The sequence below is a fragment of the Emydura macquarii genome, unplaced genomic scaffold (genome assembly GCF_026122565.2).
Source record: "Emydura macquarii macquarii isolate MOO-44397 ecotype Brisbane River unplaced genomic scaffold, CSIRO-AGI_Emac_v2 contig_1027, whole genome shotgun sequence".
Lineage (NCBI taxonomy): Eukaryota > Metazoa > Chordata > Testudines > Chelidae > Emydura > Emydura macquarii.
The window spans coordinates 13847400-13872665 of NW_027131164.1; the positions used below are offsets into that span (position 1 = coordinate 13847400).

The following is a 25266-nucleotide window of genomic DNA, read 5'->3' on the forward strand; positions in this document are numbered from 1 at the left end:
ATCAAAGAATTAATGAACACTTATCATACTACTATATGCACTACAGTGGTTCATTCTGCTAACATTATTGTTGCTTGGTCATTGAAAACTATGGCAGCTTTGCTTCACTTCCCAAGAGTATTACTTTTGCAAAGTTTGTTGAATTCATCCTTATTTTTGATGCTAATCTTAGAAGTTATTTCACCATTTCATTATGGTTGCTGGAAATAATCTAGTTAGTTGTAGTGCACTGTAGTCACTGGCTGACACTTTTTGACTCACACAAAGCTGCTGAATATTAAGCAAAATGATAAATTATCTTCTATAAAAACAGTAAGAGAATACTTGTATTTTCTGGTATATTCTAATCTTTTATGTGGTTATATATAGTTAGAGTGAGAAGAAAAGAACCAAAGCTTCATATTGTTCAGCCCACTGAGCATCAATAAATATGCATAGCTCTCAATTTGTAATGTCATCATCACAAGTACTCTTGATATGATATTCCAGACAGGTCACGCTTTTACCTGAGCTGCTGATAAACATTGTGTTTTTGTTGCTATACCCCAACGATTATGAGTTTACAGGAACCTTATTAGATTTATTGAACACCAAGTTTTGAGTGACAACTGAGTACTCACTGTGAAGATAACAGTGCACTCCTCCATAAACTCCTTCATTGCACAAATTAGTAGATTGGATGCTAGCGTCTGTCTGTCTGATAGCCTACAGGTTGCTGCAAGTTCCACTGCATCCTCCCTCCCTGGTCACTGAAGACATCATTCTTGGTCTCACATATTATAATATGCACTTGACAGGTGCAATCACTATATTACTCAGTGAATTATCACTGTAGATTGACATACCTATCTTGCTTTTAGTATCCCAAAAAGAAATTCCAGCACTATCTTGCAACTTCTGAGTAAGAAGTGTCACTTTAAGTTTGTGTACACAGGGAATAACTTCATTAGCAGAGGTAAAAGTGGGTATGTAGAATAATACCTTTAGGAAGAAGACTTTGTTATATCAGTGTTATTCAGTGGGAACAGAATCCCCTTTGACACCTTTTTACAAGTAATTTTTCTGAAATTTCTGTTACTATGTACTTTGCTTGGGCATTGTATAACATGTAAACATCCAGAATCTTACTACAATGATCCACTAATGTCTGCATCACCATGGAGTAATATCCCTTTCTGTGGAGTGGTTACACTCTTGGGAGGAGTTGGGAGAAGAATAGGCACAATGCTCATGCACTGTTAGAAACATCCAATCGTTGATATTCCTTAATAATCTCTGGTGCATTGTCCACATTTGTCACAACCACATGCTCCTGCAACAAGCTAAGTATTGCAAACCTCCACCATAGTAGCACCTACTGTGGTTTTCCTAGCCAAACTGGGCAATAGCTATCAGGGCAGCAGGTAGCTTCCACAGGCAATTGCTATTTCATTTTCAGTGGGGACAGGAGCTCTCATCTTCAAGGCCTTGTACCACCTTTTTAAGGCTATGGCTCCCCTACTTTCTCCATCCCATTCTCTCAAGGTACCATACTCCCCACAAATGTTGTTGCCAATTTAACCTTTAGAGTAAAGGCTAACCTCTCTCTAGCACAGCTGCCCCAGCACTCCCAGACTTGTGGTCTTCAACTGGCCCCCACCCAGCACAGATATTGTCGAGTTCAATACCACCAAGTTATCTCCTTAATCTACCGGCCCTCCCCTCAGTGTTGGTGCACCTCATTAGCTTCACCATTGCTCCTAGAGGCCTATTAGCCCCCTCATTGCCAGTGCCCCCTCTCAATGCTGGGGCCTCCCCACAATCACTCCTCCCCACCGCCAATGTCCCCACTCCTAAGCTGGGGCCTTCTCATTACATCCCTTCATTGCTGGGACCCCCTCATTACCCACCCCTATTGCTGGGGCCCCTCCCCAATGCTGGGGTCTCTTCATTACCCCCCCCACATTGCCATGGCCCCTCCCCAATGCTGGGACCCCCTCATTAATCCCCCATCGTTGCTAGCACCCCCTTCCCAATGCTGGGGTCCCCTCAGTACCCTCCCAGCCGGCACTGCCGGGGCTCTTTGCTCTGTTGACCATTGCCCTCCCACCCACTCCTCCTCTTCCCGGCAGAGGGCGAATGGGGGCACTACAGCCCCTAGGCCAGCAGCTCCCCCCTCCCGCCCGAAACTCGCAGCAACCGTCGGCGGGGAGGGGGGAGGGTGATGACTGGTCGATTTGTCCCGCCCTCCTTCTGGGTGGGGAGTGGGCGCCGGCGCCTGTCACTCAACTGCTTGATCGCTTCCGGATTGGGCAGCGGGCCTGTCACTCCGCGCGGCTGGGGCGCTCCCACCGCCTTCTCCGGCCCCTTGTTGTCACGACGTCGGTCGGGGCTGGGGCTTTTCGCGCTGCTGCCGTTGCAGTGGGGAGCTGGGGCGGCGAGGAAGCGGCTTCTCCTCTTCCTGACCCGTCCCCATTCTCCTGGGCCGGGGGCGGCGCCCTCGCCATGGCCACCAGCACGACGGGCTCCACGCTGCTGCAGCCCCTCAGCAACGCCGTGCGGCTGCCCATAGACCAGGTGAGGATGGGGAGGCGCCCACCCTGCCCGGCTTCCTGCGGGGAGAGGGGGCTGGCTGTGTTTAGCCCCCTCCACGGCATCCCATCCCCCATCCCTCCCCTCCTCATCCCAGCCATGGCATCCCTCCCTGCATCTCCCCCCCCCCCCAGCCTATGGCATGTCTGTGTGTGTGTGTGTGTGTGTGTGTGTGTGTCTGGGGACAGCCCCACAGCACCTTCCCCCGAGCGTGCCCAGGCATCGGGGTGCTTGGGTGCACAATCCATCTCTTTGTGTGTGTGCAGGAACGCTACTTTGTGTGTGTGCCTGCACCCCCCCCATCTCTGATACGAGTGTGTGTGTGTGCAAGATGTGATGAACGTGGGTATGCATCTGCGACAACAATGCTATCTGTGCAGGTGCACATGGGGTACTTCGGTGTTTGACAAATGCTGAAACACACATCAGATGGTATTTGTAATTGCAATGCTTGTTTTAAAGTGTATTACAGAGCTGTAATAAAATTGTGTACATAATGTAGTCATGTGTATTTACAAATTGTTATGGTGGTGCTTGATCCCTGTGCCAGTGGGCTAGTAGCTATACCAGGGGACTAGTAGAATCCATAGATTATTTTCCTGGCTTTATAATTACCTCTTTGTGGCCTCGGGGAAGACATTTAACCTCTTTTTCTTCAGCTGGAAAAGAGGGATGATATTGATTTGACTTCCCAGGGTTGTTGTGTTAGTTAACATCTGCAGTTCATGGAACATGCTTACATAAATGCAAAGCACTGTTTATTTTGTGTATATCTATCTATCTATCTATCTATCTATCTATATAAACATGTTTAATAATTTAATATACACCTGTAGGCATTAAACTTCCCTAGTGCCTTTTAGCTCAGGATCTGAAAATACCTGATGTCTCTCAATATGTGTAAATTAGAAAGTGTTACTCCTATCTTACAGATGGGGAAACTGAGATGAAGAGGTTGAGTGACTTACTCTAAGTCATATAGTATGTCTGTGAAAGAAATGGAAATAAAACTTGGTCTCCTAACTCCCAGTATAAACACTTTTACAAATATATATTTAACGTTCATAAAAATGTAGTGATACTCTGATGGGCAGAGAAACAATTTTAGAAGAAAGAATAATAAGAAAAAAATCATGGTATAAATGAGTAGCCCCAGAAAACTTTCTATGAAGTTTGATCTGGGGCAGAGTTTCTAACGTGATAGTATACAAATGAAGGAAGTAAGGTAAAAAAATAGAACTCCTATTATATGTACACAGAGGGCGTTTTAGGCTTAATGGGCTTCACGAAGCCAGACTTGACCAGTAAATTCAGTGAGGACTAAATATTGAGGAAAGGAAACTCTCTCCAAAAAAAAAAAGAATTTTTGTTTTAAATTATTCTACTCTACTAAACTAGAGATAAATATATATATATATATATTTAAAGATAAGGCTGTTACAGAAGCGCACAAAAGAAGGCAATTCTAGTGAATTCTGACACCAGGAGTTAGATACTATACAGAACTTCAGTTGATACCAGTATGAGATGTATACTGAATACATGTATACAGTGGGTAGTATAGGGCCCAGTGTCTGAATCTCTTATTTCTAGGTTGTAAGCTCTTCAAGGCAGGATTCATGCCTTCTCTATTTCTGTAAAGCGCCTAGAACTCACTTGGATGCTGTAAAACAAATAATAGATGACTCCTCCTTTATGGCATGACTCCAGGATGTTGGCATTCATTATAACTTTCATCACTTCGTGGAATAAGGTCACGTGTTCAAATTCATTTTTGTTAATATTTCTGGTATATCATTTAAAATTATTTATCCAGAAGACTGGAATGCCTCTATCTAGAATCTTAATATATGTAGGGATTGTAACTTGTATTGTTCTAGTGTTTCTCGACAGATGCTTCTATAAGGTGCTACTCTATCTTTATCTAGCAAGCTACATGGAAGCTTCCAGGGCAATTTCAATGAAGACTGAGTGTGTAGTTTAGAAGGTCTGTAACAAGAACTTTAAAAAAATATTTTTTGCCTCATTTTTATATTGCCCTGCCCTATAGACTATTAATGTTGGTATGTGGATGTGTACAAAGAAAAATTGCTGTGTATTTTCATAAGCCATTATTTAAGCATTGTTGATTAAAACATGGATTCAAGGTTTTGTGAAATTATATAACTCTGTAAAAAGTTGTGTTAATTGGGGTGCTTATTTTAAAAATAATTCTTTAATGCTGAGATTTTTGTATAACAGTCTCCTCACAAGACAGATGTGTAAAGATACGTTTAATTAGGGAGATAACATGAATATTGGATGTAATCAAAGGGGATGAAGCAGTGGAAGGCAAGGACATAAAGGAAACAGAAAGTGTTGAGATAAATTGGTTTATGTTCAAAGGTTATGTATGCCATTCAGAAATATTGTACAAACACTAGGGATTAAAAAAAGCAGATGTGGCTGAACAAGGAAGTACAAATGGAGTAAGCGCTTTTTGTGTATACTAGTATAGTTAAAGCTGCACAAATCCCTTGTGTCGAAGTTGTACCAGTATGGCTCTGTCTTCATTGCCAGAAAGAGAGGGTGGAGGGGGGTTTATAGTGAGATAGGTAATGTGTGTTAACTATTTGTTGTAAAATCATAGTGGAAACAAGGCTCTGTAGTTTTTACAGTGATGTAGCTAGGTGAGGTCAAACCCAGGTGGGGAGTATAATGTTGACTTTGTCTAACTACTTCAGTAAAAATCTCCTGTGCCTTGTCTTCACTAGAATCTTACGGCAATATGGCTAATGTGTGTTTGTTATTTTGCTGTTAAAATAAATTTAAATAAATATTTTTTGTCTGTGATGAGAGACCCTAAAACTTGAATTAAGGATATGATTTTTACATAAATAGTTATGCGTTCAAAATCTGCATGTAGACCAGGCTTTAGGAGGATTTATGAGGTACTACTTAGAAAAACATGGAGTACAGCCAGGGCTTGAAAAATTTACCAAATACCTACTGGCCAGAGGTATATTCGAAAGACAGGGAAGGAGGGAGCCACTCGAGAGGTTCAGAGGAAATCACCTGGTGAGAGGACCAGTCTGCCTGTTTTCCTCAGCTGTGGAAAAGGGGGGAAAGCGGGTGTGACAGATATGGCAACTTCCTGCAAAATCCTAGGGAGATATTATTGAATGAAGTTATTTGGGGTCCATTGTATTAAATGAATGGCTTATGTATTATCGTGGGCTGGGATTGTATGGATCTTCTCAAGGAAGGGATATGTGTGACAGACGTGAGGCCTTGGGGGGGGAGGGTGGTCAAAAAACTATATTGAACAATGTGCCAGACAAGAATGGACTTTTGGAACAAAAAGTGTTAAGTTGTTTTCCTGGGCAATATTTAGGGAGAAATTCCAATTGCTGGTTATGCAAAAATCCAGTCTTACGAAGCTATGCCCTGAGGAGTGGACCATTGTTTGCTGACCCTGTCATCTGAGGCCCAGATCGAAGACCCAAGCTTTATAAAGGAAAGCCTGAACTACTCTTGGTTGTTCTAGTTCTGAATCTGAGACAGTTAAGAACTTATAACCATGGGGAAAATCCTATTGTGACTTTTGAAGTACTGACACCTACCAGAGCCCAAGGTTGGAATTAGGGTGATTTCTGGTAAGCTTTTGAGCATTCATGTAGGTTGTTCTTTGTCTTTTAATATGTTTTCTCTGTAGTGCTTCCACCTTAAGAATAAATGTACTTGCTTATAGAGAGCTCTGTGGTAACATCTGTATCTGTTTACAATTACAGCTGTTCATGGCCTTCCGGGAGAAAATGAAATGCAGCCTCTGACCTATTAAGGCGGTCTGTCTTGGTGGGGAGCTCACAGTGTAAGCAGAGAACTGTGCAGCTTGAAAAAATCCCGATCAGGAGGGGAGAGACATGAGTCTCCTCTCAAGATGGATGATGGCTGAGGGTAGGGGAGCCTAACCTGGGTGCCCTTATTGGACCATGAGTGTGAAATACAGATGCTGTTTCCTGTGAACTGTGACAGCTGGGATTTTTATAAATTTGAAGCTCCAACTTCTCTAGCTGTTGGAAGGGTCATGAGCTTCCTGTTTCTTTTCCTCCAAGCTCACATGGCCCCCTGATATCAGATGGAAATCTCTACTGCACTATCTCTCCCAAAGGCTCTGTTTTTAAGGCCTCCTGCTCTGATTAACTGAAGCTGATGCTTCAGAATGCTAACATGTTTCTTGATAGTTGCACTGCTCCTTGGTGGGTTTTGAATATCAGCTGAAAACCTGAGCAGAGTTTTGCTAATTTCACTCTGGTGGAGTTTGGCAAAGCTCTGAGCAGTGGCAAAATCATCGGAGCTTTCTCTCTGCAGATTTGGGAAGACAATTCAACATAAGTTTTCTTAGGATTTCCATGTGGAAAGTTACAATTACATTTCTAGTCCCTCTTTTAAAAATAAAAACTTAAATTCTGCACAAATTGATAGTACACAGAAAAGCTCATACTCGTTAGGGAAAGCTTCTCATTGGGCAATGCTGAATGGATTTTCAAGTCTTGAAAATTACAGAATTAATTTGAGTACATAAAGATACCAGGGCTTTATTTTAACTCTTGTTGAGGGGTTTTAGCAGCCTTTTCTGATAGTCCAGAAGATAGGTGTGGGAAGGGTGAGAATTTAAAAAATAAAATAAAAAAGGCTGGGGGAGAATTAATATGTGAGGTGAATCCAACCTTAAGTATTTACCTTCTTTCCCAACCTTCCTTCTCCTACATGTCTATGTTCCCTTTTTCATAGGCTTTCTGCCTCAACTCTGCCATCCATACCCTTTCCCCTTGTCTTTGCTCATGGATGAGGCTCCCTTATTGATTCTAGGTCTCTCTATAGAATAACACTTTGTCTATTCAAGGCATAGTGGATACTCCCTGTGCCTCTTCCAGTGGCATTTTTGTCTTTGTTGCCATAGAAACAGGCAGCAGTGGTAGAGGATATGGCAGGAAATAGGGAGATGAGCTATGTAGTGGTTGGGCTAGTTATTGGGGCAGTGGAGGCAGAAAGAGAAGATCCTGGGCCTCATAGGGATGTAGGTACCCAGAAAGACTCATGAGCCAACTGCAAAGTGGGTATGAGAAAACAAAAGTTTTTCTGAGGATCATGGAAATATAGACATGTAGGGCTGGAAGGGACCTCAAAAGGTCATCAAGTTTAGCTCTCTATACTGAGGCAGGATAAAGTAAATTTAGAATATCCCTGACAAATGTTTTTCCAGTCTACTTGTAAAAACCTCCAATGATGGGAATTCCACAGCCTTTCTTGGAAGCATATTCTGGAGCTAACTTTGCCTGCACTTATCCATTGAACTGGGTAGGTGGGTCTTATGATGACAGAAGAAGCTCCAGCCCTCTTGTGAATTTCATCTCTCTTTGGAGGATTGGGGGTGGAGAGAAGCCCCTCTGAGTGGCTGCTTTTCCACAGGAGGCAGGGCTTTGACTGCTTTCTTCAATCAGGGCTGCTGCAGAAAGCCTGCAGAACTTTCTTCCCTCCCCTCTTCTCTCAGGAGCCTACACTATATTCTAACAGGAGATATGGGGAGGGAGGGAGCGAGCGAGCAGAAACATCCTAGCAGCTCAGAACAGCTCTGCTCCCAGCTCTGCTCCCGCCTCAACATCTTATTAAAAATGTGTAGATTCTAAGGCCAGAAGGGGCCACTATCATCATCCAGCCTGAGTTCCTGTATAACACAGGACAGAGGATTTCTCTGAATTAATTTCTGTGTGAACTAGAACAAATCTTTTAGAAAGACAACCAATCTTGATTTTAAAATGTCTAGTGATGCAGAATCCACCACAATCTTTGGTAAGTTGTTTCAATGGCTAACTATCTTCACTACTAAAAAACTGCCTTGTTTCCAGTCTGACTTTGGCTAGTTTCAACTTCCAGCCATTGGATCTTGTTACACCTTTGTCTGCTAGACCGAAGATGCGATTATCAAATATTTATTCCCCATGTAGGTACTTATCAATTGGTCAAATCACCTTTAAACCTCTTTGATAAACTGAATAGATTGAGCTCCTTGTGTCTATTACTATAAGGCTCCCCTCCTTCCTCCTCCTCTTCCTCCATATAGGAGCAAAGGTCAACGCCACCCAATCACTATGGCCTGATGTCACATGATGTTCTCCTCACACAGGCTGGAACTTGTGAGGTCTGAGCAGGCGCTAGCAGCCCACCAGAGTGGATAGCAGCGCTCCCCATGGCCGTCCCTAGGGGTGTACGGGCCTGGGGAAAATTGCACTGTGTGGGCCCTTCTTAAGATTTTTATACTGGTAAAATCTGGGGCTCTTATAGTTGTCAATTTCACTTCTCAGCTAGAGCCGTGAAATTGACAAGTAAGCCAGGCTCCAGAACTGGACAAGCCGCTGGGCTCTCCGCCTGGCTTTCTGGGCACTGGGCTTTGAGTCGGGGAGGGGAGCAAGCTGCAGGCAGCTGCCGCCTGGCTGCCAGTCTGGGAGGTGGGCAGCTGCTACTTGCTCTGAGCTGGGATGGAGGAGGCTTCCGCGCAGGCTAGGACCTGGGAATGTGGGCAGGAGGCAGGCAGCTGCTGCCAATCTTCATGCCAGGGTAGGGGAGGTTGTCTCTTGGTTCAGAGCCGGGGCACGGGTGGCAGCCATCCAGCTGCGAGTCCAGCTCGCAAGGCGCAGGAGGCTGCTGCCGGGCTCCCACCTGGGCGCTGGGACTGGGCAGGACATGGGCGGCTGCCGCCTGGCTTCCCAAAAAAGGAAGCCACCCAGGACTGGGGTGGCTGCCGTCTACCTCCCAGATGGGAGCAGGGACAGGGCGGGAAATGGGCGGCTGCCGCATGGCTTCCCCAGAAGTTGGCGGCTGCCGCCTGCCTCCCTTCACAGGGTTTTTTGCTGCGTACCCCCTGCTTGTGTCTCAGGGGTACGCATGCCACAGGTTGAGAAACTATGCTCTATATAATGAAGTAGGGAAAGGGAGAAACCAGGTTCTGCATTTTAGGATAGGGATTGTGTTTAACACCTTTTCGCTACTCCACCTATCTTGAATGAGTTTCATTTTCAGGTCCTCATACATTAATGGGGTGCAGCAATATTCACATTGCAAATATTGAAGGAGGAATGTTAATTTCCCATAGTATTTAAAAAGGGGGAAAAAAGACTATTTCTATAGATACTAAATTTTGTATACAGTTATTTTATAGAACCTAAATTTTGGGCCAAATTTGATCTGACAATTTTCTTTATTTCTAAATTTCTTCCTTTTTTGGATTTATTAGACTTTTATGCACTTTTAAAAAAAAAAATACTTTAAAAAAGTAAATACTAAAAAAAAGTATTAAATTTTAATAATTTCTGATCCTGCAAACGTGTACTTGAGTGACTTTTCACATCAGTGGCATTCGTATGTTGAAGTGTTTGCAGGATCAGGGTCCAAGTAAATGCTTATTTGCTCTGTTAGTAAACTTATTCAGGTCTGTTAGACTTGTTCATGAAGATTATCCAGTAGAAGATGTTGGGGCTGCTTGCTCAAAAAACCCACTTTAGGATATGGCCCAATGTAAGCATGTAACTAAACATTTAAAAAAAAATTGCAATGTTAACCAGGTAGCGTAAATCTATATTTATGGACTTTGTGTATAGTCCAAAATAGCTGGATAAACTGCCACATCAAGGCCTAGTGTAAGAAGGAAAAGAGAATATGAAATAAAACATCATTGATATTTTTACCATGATGTTAAATTTTAGCTTTGTTTCACACTTACTGTTTAATTGAAACTAAGTTGTTAGGCATTCAGGCACTGATGTAGTTGTGCGCTGAGGAAATAGAATAAGAAGTAATCTGTGAACTAATGGGGAATAAGAAATTTAATTGTCGAGTGGTTATGTGCCACTTCATAATTCGGATATATACAGTAGATTATGTTGAGGCATATTGAAAATATAACTTTCTCTCTAGCTTTCAGTAATTAACTTGTGGTAATTGTATATACTTCTGGTTTTATTTAAGTCAAGTCACTCTAACAGTAGTAAACAAAATGGCTTAGCAGTATTTGCCAGCGAAGAGCCTCAAGAAACTTCTCTTTCTAGCCCTCACAGTATTACTTTTGCTTAGCTTTTCAAATGTCTACTTACTTCCTCTTTTCTGGAGGTCAAAACTTATTTTTTCTGACCCTTTTTCTCTGGGCTACTTTTCCAAAGAGCAGTAGTCATAACAAAATTCCATCTGTTTATGTACTATTTCAGCCTCCTAAAATAAAATGGAAGACTTTTCTTAACTTAAAAAACACAACTATCTTTTATGGCTTACAGTAATCAAAATCTTGAGCAGAGATGGTATCCTGATTTTTACACACACTGTGTGTGTGGAAAATATTCTTAAATTTAACAGATGATTATCTCACCTTTTTTAAATACAGTTTTTTTCCCCTCTCCCAAAATATCTTTTTTTTTTCTTTTTCTCCAGAGTGAATAGGGTTGGACTTGAATTTCATTTCTTAATCTCAGACTCTGACAAAAGGCACAAACATTTTGGGTCAGTGTTCATGAACTGAATTATTACAAAATAAATTTTATAAACCAAATTATCTCATACAACGTGTTTGTAGGACATAATCTTTTTGATTATATGAAAAACTGTTCCGATTGGTTATTTTCAAGTTAAGCTTCCAAACATTGTCTGAAGTTTTCAGCGTCTTACTGTTTATGAAGACTTAACTCCCAAACCTCTAGAGTTTTATCTTTCTGATTGATGTGCTTATGAGAGAAATTCTGTGCTGCAGATTCTGTATTTTTCCACCAAGATAATCAGAAGCTTTATGTGTTCAAAAGTGGCCAATGACATCCTACACTAGTATACTTCGGTAGAAAAGGCATAGGTGTCTTCAGAGTCACATGGTGAGAGAAATTTCTGGTGTATAAAAGTGTGAATTGTATTTAAAAGTAAATAAGTAAAACTGTTACTTATACCAACTGTTGCCAGCATTTAGCGTTCTGAAAAATGTTTGTAACATTGGCAACCCTAGAGGCTAATGTCAGACTGTTTTACTGGTATTAAGGCAGTATAGAAATTAGCTTACAAACAAGGAATACTTTGCTGTTTAACATCTAAACAAAATGTTCTATGTTTAAAATGTAAATTCTTATTTTGGTGTTTGGTCAGTATAAAAATCAGGATCGACCCTCCAGATCAGTCAGTCTTGGACAAAATGTGGGGCTAGGCTTTTCTTTTGGAAATGTTCTGAGGTTTTTTTTTGTAGATTTAGGATGGGCCTTTAAAAATAGAGATTTCTGGGAGCAAATGTTTGCAAAAGTCTATATTAATGCCCACTAGTCAAGTAACTGTCCACAAATGTCAGACTGTTGTTTGATTTACACCAGTAGATGCAGGTTTTGCATGTGGAAATAGATTTGCCTGAAATAGAGGGTTGTTGAATATTTATGTAAACTGAAGTAACCTTTTATAATCTAATTGATGGAGTTTAGTCAAATCATGGCTTACACTTTACATTGCAGTGATGGTTGGTGCAGGTTTGTGCTTTCAAAGGGCTACAGCATGAAGAGCCACAGGGTGAGAATCACCCACAGGGCTATCATTAGAGAGAGACTCCAGGAACACCTCAGGAAAGCTCACTAGTAATCACACGACCATTTATTAATAATTTTACTAAACAGATAAACAGTGCCACAATCAGAAAACCATAACAGAAGAAAATGAGATAATAAAGAATGACCAGCACTATACTTGCATTACTCATGTCTCCATGTGGGGAACTCCAGAGCATGGATGATGATCAGGTAATGGTCAGTTGCGTGTCTCCTGATGTGTGTCTCTGCAGAACATAGAGCAAGTGTTCTTTTATTTATGACTTCTATTATGAGTCATGCTAAAGCCCTCTGAGATCCATACCTCTGCATGAAGGTTTTCACCTTTTTTCCTTGTTTGTACTTTATTTTAGTGTACCCACTAATTCAAGGGTGCCCTATTTTTCATAGGCTAAATTAGTGGTTGGCCCACAGGCCACTTTCAAAGTGGCCTACCACTCCCCTCCTGCTGGCTGCAGATGGGAGCTGCTGCCTAAGGACCCACGCGCAGCGTGTTGCCCTGGGAGTACAAGACCAGTGCAGGTTCCTTGCTGCAGCCAAGGGATGGGAGGTCAGCGCTCCCCTCCCCTAGCAGGGAGCATGGCAAAGTGCTCTGCCTGGGTCTGTAGGCACTGCTGTCCTTGCTGGAGCCAGAGGTAGGGGAGATCAGTGCTCCCCTCTCCCAACTCTAGCAGAGAACAAAGCATTCTGCCTGGGTCCCTAGGTGCTGGGGTTCTGCTGGAGCCAGAGGGAGAGGAGCACTGATCTCCTGTCTCCTGGCTGCAGAAGGGAGCCAGGTGGAGCGCACGGGGCTACAGGATGCATGCGGTTTCCCTATTGCAGCCCAGGAGACTGGGGGTGGGGATGCTCTGGTGGAGACTGGTGGTCCTTCAGGGTAGTAAAAAGGATATCTGTGGCCCTTGAGCCAAAAAGGTTGGGAACCACTGGGCTAAATCATCAATTCCTCTTATGTTCATTAACAGTTACATTGATGTAAATCACCCTAGCAACTTGGAGTTAGCGCATTGCTAACACTCAGAATGTTACAGCTGGCTTTATTGTGATTTGAACTGGTACATTGCAATACATTTTTCCTGAACACCAGCATTTAACACATCTATTTACTGTTATAGCATATTTTATGGTACAAAGTTATTAATTGGTCATCTAGTCATGTCGACTTACTCTCAGGCCTTAGCCCTTCTTTGGCTAAGCTAAATATCTTACAAGTCTGAAACCTTGTACTACAGCCTTAATCAGCCTCTACATCTTACTTAACCTATGGATCAGGGGTGTCAAACATACGGCCCACGGGCCAGATATGGCCCGCCAACCTTTTTGGTCCAGCTCCTGGCGGCAGCGCATGCTGCCGCGACATCTCGTGGTGTTGTACTCTCTGGAGGCGTCGCGCGCTGTCGCCAGAGGGTACGATGCTGTGAAATCTCGCGGCGTTGCGCGCTGCCACGAGATCTGTGTACTCTGGCGGCAGCGCATGGAGTGCTGTGTGCACGAGACACAGTGCTCCAAAAGTGCCTAGTATTTTGATTTATGGTATGTATGGCCCACTTGAAGTACATTTAATTCAAATCTGGCCTGCCATAGCAAATGAGTTTGACATCCCTGCTATAGATCTATTTATAACTAATAAGCAATACTTCCCTCTTACGCCCCTGGAAGTAATTTCCTACTTATCTTTTACCATTAATTATCAACTCACTATTAAAAGCATTACAATATAGTAGTATAATATAAGCTCAGTTGCTACATTGATCATTCAGCAAAATGAAAAGCAAAACATGAGTAATTGTATATGAATGAGGAGTTTGACTGCCTCCCATGTTTTTCTACTTTTTTTTACAATAACTTTTCAGTTACCTTTGCTTTGTGACAATTTACATGAATGAACACCATAATATTAAGGGGCAAAATAGTCTTCCAGCCATGCAAAAGTGTTGACTCTACCTGGTCCACTGATTCTGAACTTTGTTTTAGAAGTGAATGTTTTTTAAAGAACTACACCACAAACAACCTGTCCTTTATTGAAAACAGTGTCATACCTACTTAGGTAGGTTCTGACCCACATCCTACTTTGGAAGGAACAGAGAACCTAAAATAGATTGGGGAGAGTTTTGATGTCTGTTTTTCTTGTCTGAATAAATAGTATATCAACTACTCTAAAAAGAAATTTCATGGAAGCTTTCTTAAAAAAGTCCTAGTTCTTTCCATTTAAGTATGAGGACTCTGTCAGTCTTAAAATGTTCTACCCCTGCACCACACCATAACTGTGGCTTCATAAGTGTTTGTACATTCTAATAATTTTACCTTAATTTGTTTGACAGAAAGCAGAACAACTGTAACCTGCCTTTTGACTGTTCTCTTTTGATTTAAAATCCTAATCCATTTTAATTGTGTTAGACATTGGGGACACATAGGAAGAACAGAGTTGGTGGGTGGCTCAATTAGATGCAAGAATTAAAAGACAATACCTAGCTGAACAGTAGTCTAGTAGAAAATGCTGATATTTGATTTGGTTCTTGACAAATTGAAACTTTAAATTACTTTGGGAAGCCTGCATTTGTTAATATTTGTACCGCATCAGACTTTACAGCCTTTCTTGTGGTTAATGCAAATAGCCTTTTTGCATTATTAGGCAGGAATTTTTTTTAAAGAAGTATAACTTTTATTCTGAATAATTAGAATAAATCTCCAAGGCCAGGAGATTATTGGGTATTCAAAACAGCCTTAATTGTCCCTCTTGTATGTATGTATTAATGGAAGCTTCATTGCATAATCACACAGCATAAAGGCATTGATACCAAATGCTGCATGTGCATCTAAGATTATAGAAAATGGTGCAGTTCCTTTATATATGTAATATTGTGGTATTTTACCAAATACTGTCACACGCCCGCTGTTGTGTGATAATGCAATATGTTGATGGGACCTCAGATTCAAATGTTAAGTTTCTCTTTTGATGAGATCACATGTTAAGATGATCTGTATGAGCTTCCCTTTTACCCATTTTGGTATGAACAATCTGTCATCCTGCTGTATGCAGAAGTCGTCATGGTGGAAAGACCACTTTTGGAGAGCAAGGTTCTATCAGTTTGCCAAAACTCTAGTGGTCAGTAACAGGAAGAGAAAACTGGATCAGTTGTTATTGATTGGAGTCTTCAATTGTTCATTGCAAATACAGAGTGGAAAGATGGTCCAATTGTATTCAAGATTATGAACAGTAGCAGTTGTAAGGAGACTTGAGCTAGGAATAAAAATATGGTTTTCTTGTCCTAATTTTAAAAAAGAACAGTTCCTGGAGGCTAAACATTTAAAAAAAAATAGTTCTTTCCTCCCCAACAGCCAGAGTGTTCTGGGGGAAGTTTTGACACTCTTCTAGCAGCATGTGGTAGTGTTGAGCCTGCTGCTGGCAGTGATTTTTACAAGGTACATGCGGCTTGGATAATCCCAGAAAGAATACATTTCAGGCTGTTGTGCCATTCTCCTCTTGCCTCCCTTGAAACTCTGGATTGCCTGCCTTTTGGAGCTTTTCAGACACTCTGTATATTCAAATGGGTCTCTCAAAGGTTACCCCAAAAAGAGAGCTGTGTTGACGCTCCCTTTTACTCCCACCTTCCTTTCCTCCTTCCCCCCCAAAAAAAGTGTCAGTAGTGCACAGTTTCCAACATGCTGCAGGCCATCAATATGCTACTTCCATTCTCTTCTTATGCCTTGTCAACTCTACAGCCTATGTCGGCAAAATTTATGTCACTCAGGGATGTGAATATTCTACCCCTGAGTGACATAAGTTACACCATCATAAGTGTTTGTGTGCACAATACTGTTGCTCGCAGAGGTGGGGTTTTTTATGCTGATGGAAGAGCTCTCTTCCATCGGCACAGAATGTCTTCAACAGACGCGCTGCAGCGGTGCGGATTTATCGGTACAGCTGTGGCGCTGCAGCATTGTTCATATAGACATACCCTTAGGCTGGTTGGTGTACTATATTTGCTGACCACATGTTGGCCAGCAACTCCTTTGGGTCTCCCCATCGCTCTTCTCTTCCTTAGCCTTCTGCTATCCCCACTGTACCTTTCTTCTCTCCTCTTTCCATCAGGTATCCCTCATTAATTAACCCAAAGCCTGGTAAGGGATGAAGGGGTATATGCTTAATGCATATATGCAAGAGTTTAAACAAACTCATAACTTCCTTTATACTAAGTGATGAGTTTAATTGTTACTAAGTTAGAATTCCTGACTTTAAACTCTCTCTTAATACTGCATTAAAAAAGCTTTTTCAAGGAGAATTTCCTTGGGTTTAATAAAAGGAACAACTGCCCAACTTCCTCCTCCCTCATCCTCTAGCAAATTGCCTGTCTCTTTGTGCCAAACCTTGCAAATATGAACAATAGAGATGGGGAAATAATGTAGCCAGGGCTGTAGGGCAGTGTTCTGTCAGAGAGGGAAATAACTGCTGTAGTCAGTTATTAAAATAGGCATCTGTGGAAGGCATGTCTTGGAAGTCTCCCATCCATGTACTGACAGAGCTTCTGTTAATGTGTTTTCAGGAACTGGCAGCACCTGAATTGTCCACTTTGGGATTTTTATGTGGCTGGGCTACTTTGTTCATGGATCTCTCCCTGCTGGCATGGATGGGATGACCTTCCTAGCACTGTCCATTATAGACTTAGACTCATAGACTTTAAGGTCAGAAGGGACCATCATGATCATCTAGTCCAGGGGTTCTCAAATTGGAGGGTTGGGACCCCTCATGGGATCGTGAGGTTATTGGGGGGATGAGGGGTGGCAGTGAGCTGTCAGCCCAAGCCCTTCAGAGCTGGATGGTCAGAGAGCAGTGGCTGCTGGCTGGGTGCCCAGCTCTGAAGGCAGCGCTGCTGCCAGCAGCAGCGCAGAAGTAAGGATGGCATAGCGTGGCATGGTGGGAAGTTGTCACTTTTTGAGGGTGGGGGGCTTGTCACAGCCTGAAATATTTTTAAAGGGGGTCCCAGCTAAAAATGTTTGAGAACCCCTGGTCTAATCTGACCTCCTGCACGTTGCAGGCCAGAGAACCTCACCCCCTCCACCCCATTTGTTCTTCATTGTAAAAGTCTCTTGGCTGGGGCTCTTGCAGGGTTTGGAGCAGGGAAACGGTCATGTTTTGTGGCAGTGCTACCTGCAGTCCCGTTGGATTTCTGTGTTGAAATCCAACTAGGGATTAATGCAAGTCAGAGCTTAATTTCCCCTGTGTCTCCTCCGAAGGCTGCTACCTTTTCCCCTCAAAGGGATAATTTGCAGAGACTTCTGGGAGATGCATCTTACTAAGTTAACATGTCCCTCTGGCCGTGTCCTGTGCAGGAGTGGGCAGTCTGGCCTAATGTACTGTGTATTCTGTCTTTGCCTCTGTGGAGAAAGTGTCTAGTGGATTCCATAGATAGATCAGCATGGACTGATATCAAGCAATGAATTTCAGAGGCAGAAGAGCTGACGTCTTTTGATGCTATGCAGGGTTCCCTTCATGCTCCTCAAGACAGTAAAAGCAACTGTCTTTCTATCCTCTTATTTTCTACATCCACGCATTGCCTTCAGTAAAACTGTCCCTTTTTAAACTTGATTCAAGAAAAGCATTTTTTTATTCCTGCTCAAATCTCCTTCTTGGGAAGCCTTGGCTATGTTTTATCAACTCTCTATCATTACTTGAATGGAGAGGCAGATAGAAATTCTATCAAAGATTTTTTTCCAAGTGTTTATCAACCATAGGAGTACAGTGCATGTTGATGTGTTGTTTTTTTTTAAATCATTTCCTATCTCAATTGCTCACCTTTATGTCGCTTGTATTTATCCCAGCATCTCTATTTTGGAAGACTATAGTGACTTGAGAACTAGTGAAGATTTCAATTTCTAACGGTAATTTTTTTAAATGAACCTTTGTGTATAAAATGGCAAAAAGTTCAATTCTTTTTTCTCCCTTTCAGGTCACCCTTTTTTAAAAAAATAAATAAAAAAGGTTAATATGGATACAGTGAGTCTATATTGCATGCCTAGATCTTTCTAAAGTTGTTATAGTACAGTTAGGCTTGGCACAATTCAATTTTTTATTTTTTAAATAATTTTTATGAATATCAATGTTTAAGCATTTTTCATTTTTTTTTTATTTAAATTTGCAAAGGTGCAAGAAATTAGGGGGGGGCAGACAATAATTATTTAATGAGTAGCCATTGAGATTCAAAAAGTTAGTCTTATAACTATTAAAACACAAATTGTCATTATCACGTCAAAATATACAAATTAAATATCCTTACGTCAAACTCCAATAAGTTCTCAAGCAGCATTTTTCTCAATTTTCCTATCTGTAAACTTCTGTTACTATAACTGGAAATATATTTTTGTTGGTTTGTGTGTGTACAATGAAATAAATGTTTATTAACATTGACTCATAAAAATCTAATCCTTCCAAGCCTGAGCTGACTAGGAGCTGACTTATGCAATGTTGTTATAGCTGTGATGGTCCCAGGATATTAGATAGACAAGGTGAGCGAGGTAATATGTTTTATTGGACCAACTTCCATTGGTGGGAGAAATAAACTTTTGAGCTACACCGAGCTCTTCTTCAGGTCTGGGAAAGGTACTCAGAATGTCACAGCTAAATATAAAATCAAACTGATTGATAGTTTAGCATAAGTAGTTAGCACATATTGTAATGGGCCATTTGAGGTGAAATGGCCCATTAATACCCCTATAGTCAGAAGTTAGTGGGTTACAGATTGTTCTAATAAGTCATAAATCCTGTGTATTAAGACTCATGATTTTATGTCTAGCAGAGTTATGAATTTAAGTTCCCAGACTCGTCTTTTGAAAGTGTTGCGCAGGATTCCTTTGAGGATATGGACTGATAGGTCAAATATAGAGTAATCACTTTGTGAAAAATTTTCACCCAAGGTGATATAATATTTTTATCATTTTCTTGTGTGAGTTAATTTGAGAGCATAGTGATGATCAGGTTTTACCCACATAGTTATTATTAGGACATTAAGTGCACTGGATGAGGTACACTACATCTTGTGAGATGCATGTGTAGGACCCATGGATCTTGAAAGGTATGTCGTGGGGTATTGATCGTTGTAGCAGTGGAGATATGTCTGTGGGTTTTGCATTTGTTGTTCTGGCAGGGTCTGGTGCTGCTTTGAGTTGGTGTGTCCTGGTTTGTGGGGAACTTGCTTCTGATGATAAGCTTGGGGAGGTTGGTGGGGTTCAGGAAAGATTTATTTCAGGATAGGGTCTCCATCGAATTTGGGTTGTAGTTGTTTGATACTTTGTATGGGTTCCATTGTGGGGTAGTAGTTGACAGCTAAGGGTGTGTGGTTGGAGGGGTTTTATTTCTGTATTTTTTTGCGGTATTAGGAGCTGACTTGGCAATTATTGCTATTTGTTATCATTAGACTACCTGCCAAAAAACTAAGTAGAAAAGTGTTTGGCAAAGGGTTTAAGTGATGAATTAATCAGTTGCCTGAAGAATCCTAATATAGAAGATGCTAAGCATGGATAAAAAGGGTGGGAAAAAAGCAGTGAATATTATATAATTTTAAATAAAGTACAGTTTTTTTTCTTTCCAGATAGATTCTTACTACTTTGAAAAAGAAGTGCTTTAAAATGCTGTCCTTTCAGTCACTTGAGGTATGTCTGCATAGCAGCTGGGAAAGTGCTTTCTAGGGCCAGTAGACAGATGTGCTAACTGTACTTGAGCTAGCACACAAAATAGTAGTGTGGCAGTGGTGGCATGGGTGGTGACTTAAACAAGCCACCCAAGTACAAACCTGCCTGATCTCCTGGGTACATACTTGGGTGTCAGACCCAAGCCATTGTGGCCACAGACATTGCTATTTGTACCGTGCATCTGTCTACGCTGTTCTGGGAAGCCTGTTACTGTGTAGATGTACTGTGTAAAAGACATTACTGTGTTTGTATCATGCTCTTGACCATCAAACTGGGTTTGGACTAGCCTCTTCTTGTACTAGAAAGTTCATTTGTATTATGGCATTAAGGAATCCTTAAAAAATGGTCTGTTACTATAAATGAACATCTATAAGGCCTAAGAGAGAGAGATTTGTGAAGAAATACATAGTTGTTTCCCTGACCATTTGACTAATCTAATCAAAACTTAAATAATAATTTCCAGTATATTGTTTCTCAGTGAAATTCCATAACTTGTTTATGCAGGTGATGAAAAATATTTTTCCCATGGTGAATTCAGTAATTAAATTGTCCTTTGTTTGGAAATGCATCTTGATAGTTTAAACACACTCGTTTGTGTACTGAAGTTGTTAAATGCTTTTCCTTTGCAATCTAAGGCCATGTCTACATGAGCAAGTTTACAGTGGAACAGCTGTACCTATGCAGCTATGTCGCTATAAGATTGCTCATGTAGCTGCTCTATGCCAACATCCTGTTGACGTAATAAAACTCACTTCAATGAGCAGTAATAGATATGTCAGAGGGAAAAGTTATTCTGCCAGTGTAGTTCTGTGCATACTACCACTTATGTTGCTCGGGGGGTGTGTGGTTTTTTTCACACCCAGTTTCCTTTCAGAAGAAGCGCTATTATAGGTCATGTTTTTCTTCTGTCTCATTACTGTTTTTTAAAAAAGCATCAGCATTCTTATTCAGATTTCACTTTTGAACCAAATTGGTTTCCTGGGGTTTGGCTGATCCTATGCATAGGCTACTTGGAGCCACAAATGAGAGCTGAGAACCAATGATGCTGAGTCACTGTGAGATTGGCTTAGTGATCAGAGTTATTACCTTCAGCTTGTATCCCATCTCCCCCGATGAGTGTGAATATTGGCTTGTTCTCGCTCTGAAAATGTATAAACCTACTGTTGCTCAAAATGACACATCATTTTAAATCCTCAGTTATACATTTTTTTCTTTCCTTGCAGTGATTTGGAATAAAGACTTAATAAGCCCTGTTTAAAAGCTTATTGGATTTGAGGCTCATTTATTGCACAAACCAGATTATTAGTGCCTAGATCATATTCTTCATTACTCTTCCCCAGCATACTTAAAGAATTATCTGCCAATAATTGAAAAAGTTAAACAGAAATAGAAATATATAATTAAAAATTTGTCTGTTCTTATGTATGTTGTTTTGGATTAAAATCAGCAAATATTGGGGAAAAAAACATTCAGAATGTGATTGAGATTGGCTAGTGGTCCTGATGACTGCCAACAAATTTATTTTAAGATGATGGGGTTTATTATTAGTTGGACAAAAGAAGCTGCTGCTAGTCTTGGTAAAGTTGAGTAAGACTAAAGGTGACTGCAGATTTTTAAAAAGTTTTATTATCTTAATATTTATTTTTATTTTATCATTAGAGTAGGGCCTCCAAACCCAAACTGAAATGGTCAGGGGATCCCATCATGCTTGGCACTGTATAGACACCTGGTAAGATGGTCTTTTTATCCAAAGTACTTAGTCTAAATAATTGGTTCAGTCTCTTCCACTTCTGGCCCCACACAATCTGGGAAAGACAGGGTGTTCACAACCCACTGGCATCTGTTTGTGACCTGCCAGATTGAGAATCTGTCATATTTCACCTGGGAAGAGAAGCTCTGCAGGGACAGAGGCATGTGCAGTAAGGAAAACCCTTGTTTCATCTCTGAGTTTGACCATGTGGTTTACAACTTTGCCATGTAAAAGCCAGTGAGCTCTGTTTTTGAAGAGAGACTGCTGATTTACACAGTTTATGTAAATACCGATACAGGGATTGTAGCCACCTTTCTTTAAGAACTGGTTGTTATAAATCTTCAAATATATTTTTTTCCTCTTACTTGTTCTGTCAAGCAGGCCTCATGTATGGTTCCTTCCAACTCATGCTGGACAGAAGTTAAAAGTTGAGTGGAATAAGGCACACTTGTGGTTTTATCCAGTTGTGTGGAAAACTAGTGGTTCTCCTGAGTTCTAAGCAGCTGTTCACAAATATCTGCAGCCATGTCATCAATTAATGAATTCATCAACTGACTGCATCATTGGAGAGGAAAATTGCATTGACTTAACTGGCAGCACCAGATCCCAAACTAACAATGATATTTGAGAGAAAAGGCATAATCAATGTTACCCTAATTATGAGACTGATTTTTTTATTTGTTTTGTGACTGTATTATGCTTTGAGGATTTTTATGTTTACAATATTGCCATTAATGAGAGAGTTTTATGGGTTTACAACATTAGAAGCTTTTGCTTGAAGAATTCAGTGGCTTTTTTCATAAAGACTATTTGCTCTACAAATGGCTTAATGCTTCCTTTCTTTTAATGGCCATCTGCACGCCACATAATTCTTTACCAGATGCTTCAGAAAAGTTGTTGTGATATCATGGCAGCTGATAAGTATTCTGGGGGCATGTTTTGATTGAGTTTACCAGAGAGGAAATGCAGGTGGCAAGCAGGGGAAAAATAAAGGGAGCATGGTAGGGATTGCCCTGCTGTCTGACTCCATGGAACAATGTAGGAAGCATGCACTGTAATCCAATTAACTTCCTCTAAAGTGGAAAGTTGGGAGAGCAAAATGCAGCTACAGACAGATCCTAACAGGGCAGGGCGACAAAAGAAATAAGGTCAAGTACTTGACTGCAAAAAGTGCAGAATTCCATTGCAAAAATGCTCCATTTTGTAGAAAAATAGAAAAATGCCATATTTTATGCCATGGCCAGTTTCTGTCTCTGTAATCTGTTGTTTCAGGCTGGCTGTGCATTCAAGCAGGCATAGTATGAATTTACATTTTGGATAACCTTTTCAAGACTATCTCTGTGACCATAAGTATTAGAAAAACACTTCCTTTTAAACAAAAGTAAAAAAGGAGGTTATCTGTGATCCCCTTAAACCAGTTCATAATGCCCTGGGGGTCAGAACCTGTAGATTGCAAAACTCCTGTTTAAACAGATAAGACTTACCAAAAAAAGAGAGAGAAAACAAAGGCACAGAGAGGAAGTGACTTGCCTGAGGTCTCAATAGGTCAAACATGGGATTAGAAACCTGATCTCCTGAACCCTGATCCAGTGCTCCATCCACTGGACCCACTGCTCTTGGAATTTAGGTTTTCATGTATATGTTACATGTACTTTTGAAAGTGGCTTTTAGTGTTCTGGTGTGGCTGCCACGCTGATAACTACAGTTTTGCTGCTATGACATTGCAGGTCCCTCGTGAAATGTACCCTCTACAGTCTGGGATGTTTAATCAGTACCATCCAACTGACAACCATGTATACAAGTAAATTAACTTTTATTTTATTTTTCTCAGTTGGTCAGATGCCCCTGTAGTGATTCCTCCATTGTGAAGTAGTGTGTGATTGGAGGGTGTGACAGGGTCCCTGGAGTACAAACTGCACTGTGGGACTGCTGAGCCCTACAAACACACCAGCCTGAGCTGCCTTTGATCAGTACCGGGTTTACAGTGGCGCTGGGACCACACTCAGAAGGGGCCCATTATGAACCCGTCTAATCCATGCACACGGCTGCGTCTGGCACCTGGCTCTGGGCAGTCCAGCACCTAGGCCTTGCTGTGTAAGTGGCTCCCTGCCAGCAGGTCCCACTTGCCTGTAGGGGGCTCACCACCCAGCAGGCAGATTCCATCATGTAGGCTGGTCAGGGCTGCTGGCTGCGGGGCTAGTGGTTATGGGTGAGCTCTCAGTACTTGTGTTCCAGGGGCCTGCCCCAGTCCCCAGTGCGGCTCCAGCTCTGAGCAGTTTCTGCTGCCTGTTGCCTGTGGGGTGCTGCTTGCTTCCCCAGGGCTGAGCCATTTGGGATCGGGTGCAGAGGTGGGCCGGTCTCAGCCAGTGGGATTGGGGGGGACAGCGTGGGGGGCTCAGCTGGGCCTGCCAGGCAAGAGAGGGAGGCTGACTCAGGCAGGCCTCGCTCCCGCTCTGGCCTGGCTGATCGCACTGCTCCTGAGGGGCTGGAGCAATCCCTGGTGAGGGGCCAGAGTGATGCTGGGACTGGCCCCGGCCATGCTGGAGATTGTCTGGCGGACATAGTCACCTCTCAGCAGGGTTGGTGAGTGCAGACAGGAGGCAGGGCGCAGGGAAGGGGGTCTCTGGGAGGTCTATGAGGGGGTGGGTGATGCTGGGAGTGGAGAGTAGGGGAGGTTTATGTGTTTTGGGGCGCTGGGCATGGGAGGAGTCTGTTGGGGGCTCTGGGCAGTGGGGGGTGGATGTGGTCTTTGTGTGTTGGGGTGCTGTGAATTTGTGGGGGTGGGGCTGTGTGGGGGTGGGAAGGATGCTGGGTATAGGGGTCTGTGGGTGGAGGGGATGCTGGGTGTGGGGGTGCTGGGCATAGTGGATCCAGGGGGCGCTGGATATAAGGGTCTGGGGAGGGGGTGCTGGGCATAGGTGGTCGGTGGACTGCTGGGCAGAGCGGGTGGTGTGGCATGGTGTGGGTGTGTCCTTGAGAGAAAGGAGCACATTGGCAGCGCAGGGCCAGGCGGGCCAGTGGGTGTCTGGTTGGTAAACAGTGTCCCCATGCTTGGCTGAGCAGAGCGGGGCCTCCTCTGCCGCACCCTGCCCCATTTCCCCTGGCCAGTCCCTTGCTCTGGGAACCGACCCACCCACCTTCATGCTCCCTGCTCCATTGCCCTCATGGAGGCCCACAAATATGTTTGGTGCCGGCTCACAAAAGGTTAATCTGGCCCTGCTTCTGACACTGTGATGCTGGTGTCAAGCTAGAAACCTCTGTTAGGCACTGCACTTATACAAACATCCCCAGGCAAGAGACACACCCAACTGAGTAACATGAATGATTTCCCAGTCACTCATGAACCATCATTAGAGAGGCTCCAGCCCATTCCCCCTAGCTCCCCAGCCTTGCATCCAAGAACTATACCATCTTACCCTGGTCAGAAGCCTGACTAATGTAAGCTAATTACCTAGTTCACCACTCTGACAAAAGGGTAGTGGACGTTCAACAGCCTGTGTTAAGCTGAGTTGAGTTTTCCCAGCACTTTGTTTTAGGTAAAATATAAAATAGATTTATTAACTACAAAAAGATAGATTTTTAAGTGATAAATAGTAGGCATACAGGTCAGAGATAGTTACCTTAAGAAAAGAAAAATAAACACACATTCTAAATCCTAATATT

General features: G+C 42.2%; 1 protein-coding gene across 2 annotated transcripts in view; it reads left to right on the plus strand.

The window, feature by feature from the left end:
* The first annotated feature begins 2373 nt into the window (after positions 1-2373).
* The window catches only part of MBOAT2 (membrane bound O-acyltransferase domain containing 2), a 198662-nt gene continuing 175769 nt past the window's right edge, over positions 2374-25266 (plus strand). For both annotated transcript variants that reach the window (XM_067544805.1, XM_067544808.1), the window contains exon 1: positions 2374-2556. In XM_067544805.1, coding sequence (XP_067400906.1) covers positions 2485-2556 — 72 coding nt within the window. In that variant the 5' untranslated portion in view covers positions 2374-2484. The remainder of the gene's footprint in view (positions 2557-25266) is intronic.